Genomic DNA, 10,650 nt, shown 5'->3' on the forward strand with positions numbered 1-10,650 from the left:
TGAAGCAATGTTTTATCCCTTTCATTATTTCAATACACGTGTCAAGCAAGTGTCATTCATAAAGAATTGTAAATTGTTATTTTTACTCTTAAACTGTAATAATTTAATATATTTTGCTGTGATAATATGATATTCCTTTATCTTTTATTTTTTTGCACGAATACGTGCACTTTCTGAACACACAGGAAGGCATTTTCGACAACTTTAATGTACCTATCGGCATATACGCTCACTGGGACCGGTGACAATCTGACTGATTGCATTGGTCCCAAATAGGACCAATTCACGGAATCAGTTTTAGTGCGTTGATGACGTATCTACCTCTTGTTTCTATATATAATATCATTGTGTAACGATATCGCTATCTATGCGGGTGAAACCGCTGGGCATTGCTAGTCTATAAATATGACGCCCACGCAACCTCGAATAATGATTAACTTAACTGCTAAATATTCCGCAAAAAATCAACAAAGACTAAATACACGTATTCACGGAAGCTGTGTCAGTTATATTTTCTATACAAATATTATAAAGAGGAAAGGTTTGATTTTTTGTTTGTTTGTTTGTTTGTATGAATTGAATAGGCTCCGAAACTACTTGGCAGATTTGAAAAATTCTTTCACTGTTGGAAAGCTACATCATTTCTGAGTGACATAGGCTAGGTTTTATCCCGGAAATCCCACGGGAACGGGAACTATGCGGGTTTTTTTTTGAAAACGCGGGCGAAGCCGCAGGCGGAAAGCTAGTGTGTCATACGTACAAATCCTGCTTCAATCAACGTATATTTTATAGTTTGTCGAGCAAAAATCTTACATACAAATATATATTAGGTATAATTTCAAAAGCTTAGTGGAAGTTTATCTTTTGTCTTTGTCTTATATTTGTCACAATAATGAATTCGAAATAAATCGAAGAATGGATGTAACTCCGCATTGTATACCTACTCGTACACACTATGAGAATACATATTACATATGCTATGTAAATAAATTCAACGATAAGTGAATAGCAGAAAGATAAGTGAAGCAAAGTAAACAGTTGCATCAATCAGAACACAGCTTGAGTGACGTCGCCTGCGCACCCGCGCCACCCGCTCCTTGATAACGAGATATTTCAGCGATGGCCGATAGCTTCGATACCTTATCGCGCGATAACATTCCGCTGCTTTCTCTCTTTTCTGGCAAATTCGAAACAGGAAACGATAAATGTATAAACACGTCCTTATATTCAGAACATTAAACATTTTTTGTCAAAAACCAAAACAATTTCAACTATAAACCGGTCATTTTTTTTCTTCTAACTCTAAACATTAAAATTTGTTTAATATATCTACATAATTAACTTCTATACCTACATCGTCAAAGCATTTAACACCTTATTATTATGCACTAAGAGTTCGAATTCACAACAGCAACTAAGTAACCGAGCGCAGCGCTAAGAACAGAGCGAAGCAGACTATTTCGGTGAAAGTGCCGCGAAGGGAGCAAGTGCAAATAATTTCATAATCACTTTTACGAGTTTTACGTCTATGATAAATAGAGTCGATAGAATGGTTAAAATTATGTGCCAATCGCTATTACATCACATGTTAACGATTCAGAACAGCTGTGGACGGTTCTAACAAGAGAGCATAATATGTATGTAACGAAATTGACATTCCAATCTCATATTTTCAAAACAACATCACCTAGCACCCAAATAAGATTTAACTTTACGTAGCACTTCTGTTTGAAGCAGCAACAAAAATTGAACCGCAGTTCCTGCTGTCTCATCAATGTCATCTTCTGAACTTGCCAAGTGTCATCCTTTCAAAAATATTAAATCATAATCCCAAACCAAAATAGTATTAATAGGTATATTATGTTTAATATTCAAGTCAGGAGCGCGTGGCGTTGTATTCGCTCGGCACATACACGTCCCGGGCTGTGTAACAATGTTGGACACCGTCCGGGACCAGGGAGTGTCACTCATAAATTCACATTTCTGAGAATTTATGCTTTGGTGCCACCACATTGCATTCAATATTAGAATCGCTGCTGAATGAAACTGCATTGCGCTTGCCACTGCACAACTCCATTGAAAATTAGTTTTTAATTTGCCTGATATACGTCATAAATAAATATGTCGGAATGTATGTATACGTTATAAAGTAATTAGATAGCGTCAGTGGGTTTACAGCTCAATAACTATTTGAAAACATTAATTCATTTGAATCCTTAAAAAATAATTAAAATAAATTTATAGCACTAGGAGCAAAAGAATTGACGTGAGCGTGAAATAGCAATGACCCGAAAATGCTAAGTAGGCGTAAAATTACTTAAACCATTTACACTTGAATCTATCGAGGTTGATAAGTATACTTAACTTCATTGTGTATCATTAAATAATATTGAAATTTGAAATGATCAGGTAGGAACCTCTTCATTCAGTCAAATGAAAAGAATTCGGTAATATAATTTTTTCAAAACAATTTGATGTTACCGATTGTTCATTATATCTATACAATTACAGAAAAAATGAAATTCAACGACTTTTAAAGAATCTTACAGATATTATTTGTGTGTACTCAAATTGATCGCACGGGATTTTGAAAACCGATCACATCGCTTGTCAGCTTCTCCCTTATAAATTGAACAGAAAAATCTTTCACCTTCTATAACCTTGCGACGTGACCCCTGAACGTCTTCAAGAAAAACTGGAATAACTTTGTTAAACATACGTACCTTACTTACGTACATATCTGTAACTTCTCTGGACATAAAGTTTCTCATCAACGAAGTGTTATAAATACCCATCAAAAGTACAAAAATATTATAATTATTGATAGATTTTAGCGGGTGGGATGAATAAATGGGGACGCCGATCTGGATAATGCACGCTCTTTCATTTGTTTACTTAACAAAACCTTTATACTGGTATATATAAAATCGCTTCATTGTTTTATTTACCAACCAGATTTAAATGATTTAATTAGTACAATCAATACAAACTATTGAACGGCTCACATGCGAATGCATCATTTGAAAACAGCTGATACAATATAACTTACACATCAATTGTTAAAAAATATATGCAAAGAAGAGTAATTATAAGACATAGGTTCACTGGAAATTAAAAAAGAAAATCGCCTGTCGATAGCTAATGGTAAGTAAAATAACATATGCTAATGTCCATACCCACCTGTCGCATAATTTCTAAATATTGCGATACGTATTATAAAACACTAGCAATGCCCTGCGGTTTCACCCGCATAGATAGCGATATCGTTACAGTGAAAAGTCTACTATAGGTCGGACTATAGGGTTAATTTTTTATCACATGAAAATCACCTTTACCTCGTCCCGCACTACGGCCTTTTTTTTTTGTTTTAGTGGGGAAATCTTTCATAGATACCCACTACCTCCGGGGGAGGGGACGTGGGTTATGTCGGATTCCTACCGACCAAAACCCCACTGTGTTCCGTCAAGACGCATAGGTATTGGTAGAATTCCTCCGTGACCCCCGCACTACGGCCTGCTCTAACAGTATACCTACTATTTTCTGTAGATTGACACTTTTAAATTCGTTATATCTTTTGAATGGAATATCCAATTCTTTTCATTTAAAAAGTATTTTGCTGGTATTGAAACAGTCTATAATAAAACATCATTTAATGGGATAAGGATTAATATATGTGTATGGATAACATGGTTTGATTACTGTCGGCACTTCTATTTACTTTGAAAACGTAAAAAAGTTGTTGTAGTAACATAACTACTGAAGATGGACATATGGTATCGCGGACTTTCTTGTAGATATTGATCCATTCTATAATACTGTAGAACATTTTTTTGTTCTATCTTCAATAGATTCCGCAGCGCACGCGATGGCAGAAGTTTTATTGAGGATTTTTTTACACCTTGGGTTACATTATTGCATTTTTGGTAAGGATCTCTATTTTTTTTGAAAATGCAATATAGCCTATGTTGCTCAGTAAAGATGGGTTTTTGAAATCGGTCCAGTAGTTTTTGCGTGAAAACCATACATACATACATACTTACATACATACTTACAAACTTTTCCTCTTTATAATATTAGTATAGATAAATATTCAGTATTCCGGTTCAATGCTCTATATTTTACTTTCATACTTTATTGGATTGAAAGTTCATGGTTTTTAAAATATAATTACTTAAAATTAATTTGGTCCATTCACAGTTAGTTTTCAATCGAGCGTTATCGTATTTCCCACGGCGTGGCGGGTGAATATTGCAGGCATTTCACACATTTGGAAGTGCCGGCAATTTATGTTTGGTCGGGAACATGACGCAACAGCTAGTGTATCGGCCGAGAGACTAGACGATTACAATGATAGAAGTACCTTATAATAATATCATAGTGTGGAACTTCAATATGGTTTTTATAAGAGAAATCTCTGTGCTAAATGTAGTCCAGTCCATATATTTAAACTTTTTTTTACGACTTTTGAGAATAATGAAACACGCAATAGCAACTTTAATTTAAATTAATAAAGATACAATACAAATCCCATTAAATCCGAACTTTCGCGTAGAGATAATAAGTATAACCAATATGAGTTGATGATTGACTATATTTGAGATAAATAACATATATATATCTAACAATGAGTATCAGTAATCACTGGGTACTTGTCACGACGCGAGCTCGAGAAAGTGCGATAATCTCGCGAGCAATCACCGGCTGCGTGACAGGCTCCACCTGATCTACCCGAAGAGCCCATGGAGCCCTTGATCTTGGTCTCTCATCGAGTAATCAGTATGTGTACACAATTCAGTTCTACTTTCTTATCTGTGCATTGTATTCAACCTAGCAGAGGTCTATGATTTGTCTGCTATTATAAACGCAATAAACTTGAAAGAGACGAAATATGGGTCAGAATCTTCTACATGGAACGGCTGCTTCCCGATAAATAAAATGCACGCGAGCGATAAGGCAGTAATATATAACCCAAACAACCCCGTTTAAATTCTAGACTGGCTGTATAATATGCAGACCGACTTCAGGATGTTTGACGTCGCGTTTCCTGATTTACAGCCATGTCGGTCGATTGTATGTACACAACTAGCACAGTATTACCATTATTTCCTACAGTAGTGCGACGAATGTACTTGTGCAGAGAAACGGAGGGGATCTGGCGGGGGTCGGGCGACGCGGGCCGCGTAAAGCAAACACGCTTAGTTTGCTTTACCTAGCGCGAAAGGATGACGCAGTCGTATTTTTTGTGTAATAATTTTATTATACATAGGTACTTACTACTTACATATTCTATTATGGCGCGCACAAACTGTTCGGTTTACGGATGTAAATCTACATTGAAATCCCAGAAGGAAACAATATTTCAGTAAGATTGTATTAATTGTATCTGTTGAGTTAAAATCAAAGCTATGTATATATGTTGTCCTCATTATTTTCTAATCAGATTGTACATCCCAATGCGAATGCATTACTTAGTTAAATGTTATAATATACAATTAAGAACATCCAAAAATAAAGTGTCCACGTAAATAATATTTAGCAGTGCAATATCTGTAATTATATATTTATGCACAAATAATTACATCAGATTTAATAATCGCAATTATTTTGAATGTACATATGAATAAAGATTTCATCATAATATTAATAATCACAATTGTTTTATTTCCCATTTGTTGCAACCCTAGCGTATTTTCGTGTGGCAGCGTCATTACCTACGCTGGCGGCGGCATCGCGCGACATCAAAGGCGATTCCTTACTGTAGGAAATAATGGTAATACTGTGCAACTAGCGTCGTTGAGTCTACACACTAACATGCACGATGCTACACATTGTGAATACGAGCCAAAACACATTTTGAGGTCATCAAGAAAAATGCATCTTTTGTTTACACAATCACAGCTTCATCGCCACGACACACGAATCAAATGTATGCATTGGGGACACAAAACAAAACATTAAAACAAGCAAAACATGTTTGCACACTCCCATGCACTTGTCTAACTATTTTTAACCAAAGTTCTTGGTTTTCTTGTCCTGTGTCCGATTGTAAGGTAAGATTTACCAATGAATTGTATTGGCACTATATTGTACTATATGGACTTTAAAAGAGTAAATTTCGAGTTTCTTGCCGATTCTTCTAGGTACAGTGGTAGTTATTTTATGAAATATGACCATTCATAAACACTACAAAGTTTATAGCTATGAATAAAAATTAAAGTTCTAGTTTGAGAATACTCTTTTACCATATTGTATAGAAGAAAAGGGCATTCAAGGGGCATGTTTGCAAAAGAAACAGTGTGTCTGTATGAACATCCGCGAGCGCCACTCCTGAATGCTTTCCTTCACAAAGCGCTCGCAACGCAGACCGACCTCGTGTTTCCGCACCTATGCTAATTTCTCATTTCGCAACGTTTTGGGATTACATCACATTCTACGTTGGCGTTTATTGACTACAAGCAAATACAAATACATATATGCTTAATTTCACAAGGATAATATATTTATATACAAAAATACTAATAAACTATCAATAATAAGTTACCTACTTATTATAATATTAAGTATAGGTTTTCAAATGATAAGGGGTCAATGATACTAAATCTAACCATAGTTAAAATAGTCACGTATTATAAAAACGGTGAAGTAGTATCACACGTTTCTGAGCATGCTCTTACACCATTAATTAATTAATAAATAAAAACAATGCTGGTTAAAACTTAAGTTTTTAATAATATCCATCTATTTTAATTTAAAAGTAGGTATGTACTAGATTTATTTTACCAATTAAAAGTCGATGCTTCTTGAACTACTACAATCAGTGGTCTCTTGAATATTATGCAGATAATGTACCTTTTGTTTACATTTTTGTTTTAAATATTTATTATTTTATAACATACGAAAAGAAATCATGTTTGTTGATATTTGATCGAGCTTCGATCTGCCGACGTATCTCTATCCCACTAAAACCTACGTATGATAGTGACGTCATTTCTTGGTATGCTGAGATATCGATAAAGCTCAAAGATTACGTAACTGTTAAATGGCGACAAGGCAAATGACAATACATAACACCTAGGCAGTAGATACTTTACAAACTAGTTAAAACTGTTAGAGATACTTTAAATTAATTACCGTTCTCAAAAATTAAAAAGAAAAACAACGTTGCTGCGAATGTTTTGTTCATAAATAAAGCTTAATAAATACCTCCTTTTTTCGTATTTCAACGATTAATTATAATTATTCTAATGCTCAATTATTTTTGTTTTTTATTAATTATAATAATATTATGTAAAAAAAAATCTTCTTTAACATTCGGAGCTAAAGTCAATATTGAATAGAATAAATATTGCGTTAGATGAGCCTACATATTATCGTTAGCGAGTAACAAGGCCCACACCTTATAGGATGACGGTGGGCGGAAATTTGGCCGGAACCACGATCCGAGCTGCCTTACATGTTCACTTTGAAATTCGCCTTTGTCAAACAAACAATGTATATTATCAAGCATTCTTCAAATTCCTAACCAAAGAATTTTGAAGCTCTTCAATCTACACGTCAGTTCCACATATCTCTAATTTTGTATCGATTGAAATACAGACAAGAAGCAGAGAATAATAGTGTATCGAAAGGCCGTTATTGCCAAGAAGTGGTTAGGAATTATAATTTACTGTTAGATAGCTGAACTTCTGAGTAATCTGAATCACCTCAATCCGTCACTACTGAGTCTACTGAGCGATTCGCCGAGCGGTTCATGTGGGAGGCGGTGGTTGTACGCTGTGTTATAATCTATACTAATATTATAAAGAGGAAAGGAATTGTATGTATGTATGTATGTATGGTTTTCACGCATAAACTACTGGACCTATTTTGATGAAATTTGGCACAGATAATCTTTAGACCCTGAAAAAGAACATAGGCTACCTTTTATTGCGAAATATGTACCACGGGCGAAGCCGGGGCGGACCGCTAGTAAACAATAAATAGATTATAGCAACTACTTCTCAGGGAGCAAATATCACTGTGCCAGAAACATATACAAACATCTCAAACGGATACATAAACCAATCGAAAAGGGCTAGCAGTTACAAGGTGACCATTAGCCAGGCATTCTAATGAATCAGCGCCGCGCACATTTAAATGTGATTCTAAGGTAATCACATTTCAATACGATTTATACCTAATTGGAATTCTAACGACAAGCTCGTTTGCATCTTAGACCTTCGTCTTACTCCTTATGTACATTATCAGGAAACATTTTGCTCGGTAAACGACTACGAGTCATTTCAAGGTGTTTTGAAATGTAGATTACACGCTAATATAGAATATGGTCAGAGTGAAATAATTAGTTGTAATTAATAAATAACTACTCCTTAGAGTACACGGAAAAGGGCAGTAATTTCAAAATAAGCACCAAGATAATAATTAATGACTAAAAAAATGTTAATATAAAGTTATTTGCTTTCTTATTTCGACAAAATTAACTTATATGTAACCAAAGAAGAGACATTGAATGCGAGTTAGACCAAGAGCAGTCCCGTTATTTAATTCAGCAAACATTCGCAGCTGCAGGACAGTAGTCTCGCGAGATGTGACAGTGCCAGAGCCCAGAGCTGTCTGCTGTGCGCTTCGAGGCTATCTGATAAACGATTTAATCGATATTTTATTACACTCGTAAGGCTGCAGCAAACGTTAATCCATCGGAATTCTAACCATGGCCATTTGTATCTAAGTTGAAACTTCAAGCATATAAGTGATTTTTCCAATTATTGCAGCAAGTTATTTCAAAAACTTTCTAATTCGCTTTTATGTGCACACAGTTAGATATTATCTAATGTAAAGGTACGAACTTACGAAGTCGGCTAGTATATAATTAAATATTTTATTATTAATATTTAATAACAATTTATTTCATCCTGAATGTTGAATTAATATCAAAATTGGTGGAGCATTTTAAGTGTGAAAGCGGAACAAATAAATAAACTAACTCAGGCAATTTTATACTGGTAAGCTAGAAGCATTTACTTTCTCCTGACAAAGTTTTGATTAGCAGTAAATATGCGCTAAGTTGCTACCAAAATAGACTTGTGATAACGCCGAACCGTTGTGACGAAAGTGAAAATATTGTTGGAAGAAATATGTGGTTATTATGTGGGAAAGGCAAGTGCTCAGAACAAAGCTTTCAACTCTCCAATTGTATTTATCACGACGATCGATCGGACACTTCTCGGTTTCTCTGAGTATCGACACCCGCTGAGTGACGGCTCGACTTACGCGACAAAAATTTGCTGTTATAACTAGAAAGGATTTACTTTTCCTAAAGGAAAACTGCAATCAGAAAATTGACGAATTTAAAATTCAAAAATCGCTTAGAGATCTAGGTCGGCAGCTGGCTAGCGAGTAGCGATGAACTTCTTTCGCGGCCGGCCCAGCGAGCCGTGAGCTGCCACGGTCTGCTGACCCAACCTTGGCCGCGCCGTTCCTGCTCATCCCGACCATATGAGCATGACATCATCTGCGGAGACCGCACCACACCATGTGCTCGCACCAAGGCCGCAACTATCGATCCGAGTGGGACATTAAAATGGAAAGCCGGGTCGACGACCGCTCATTAGGCAAACTAATGTTACAATTCTTTTTTTAACCTCGAAGTTCGGACGGAACCGACACGACAATAATTATAACAGAGACAGGAAAGCCGTAACGTAGCGGTTGTCTTCGAATGTGGTTTCACAACAATGTGAGATGTGTAGAGTCATTAACGGAAGAAATAAATTCTACGCATATTAATAAATTTCAGTTTAAGAAGGAGTAGGTAAGCATCACTCAAGTAATACGATTTGCGCATATTACGAATCCACTCCCCACTGAAGGCTTTAAGAATCAATTCACGTTCGCGTCAAAGGGTCCAGCGCGAGAGTGCCGGTATTCGCGTCTCAACATACAAATGCAAATCGTTCCGGGCATCAGCCGTCACGATGCGATCGCACCTGGAGACGTTTCACACACGTCCGGCGCGGCCCAAGTCACAAGTTAGCGCTTACCGAGACGGCTACCGAGGCACCGGGTACTGCGCTAGGGTTGTTCGTGTCGGCGCCTTCTGGAGCACTCAGAAACCGGCGCAGAGTGCCGTATCCAGAGGCGGAGGCTACCATCGCTACCATGGCGGAACACTGCACTAGCACTGGGATCGCGACGACATCGCCGGGCGTGGAGCGCGTGGTCTGCGCGCCGAGCGCGGTATAACTGACGCGGGCCGCGAGCGCGCCGCGCCCCCTACCATTCCTATTGCCTATGCTATTGTTTGTCGAGCGAAGATAAGCTGTCTTACCTATGCATACCTTGAAATCAACATCAATTAAAATATTTGGTTAAATATGTGAATAATAATCATACATGATTGTGCGTCTATTGATTTTGAATTCTGACATTCATGTTTTACTTATGTTTGGTATGATTTCATAAAAAAATTATTCTTTTATAATGCCTTTGAAAGAAATATTTTCAGTTATGATTATGAGGAAAGAAGAAAAAACAACTTATAAAAGATCTCGTAGGGATAAATAATATAGGGTATATTATTCCATAGTAATTCAAGATATATATTTATTTGCATCAAATGTAGTAACAAAGTACAGATGTAAATACATGTTT

The 10,650-nt window shown here is 36.3% G+C and overlaps 1 protein-coding gene across 1 annotated transcript in view; it reads right to left on the reverse strand.

Moving 5' to 3' along the window:
- Positions 1-10,250, reverse strand: part of Patronin (calmodulin-regulated spectrin-associated protein patronin) — a 62,427-nt gene extending 52,177 nt beyond the window's left edge. Inside the window, exon 1 of the mRNA XM_089700822.1 lies at positions 10,041-10,250. Coding sequence (XP_089556948.1) covers positions 10,041-10,160 — 120 coding nt within the window. The 5' untranslated portion in view covers positions 10,161-10,250. The remainder of the gene's footprint in view (positions 1-10,040) is intronic.
- Positions 10,251-10,650: the final 400 nt, after the last annotated feature.

The sequence above is a fragment of the Colias philodice genome, chromosome 2, assembly GCF_061535455.1.
Source record: "Colias philodice isolate Cphi_HAF_F1 chromosome 2, ilColPhil1 Martin Lab GWU primary, whole genome shotgun sequence".
Lineage (NCBI taxonomy): Eukaryota > Metazoa > Arthropoda > Insecta > Lepidoptera > Pieridae > Colias > Colias philodice.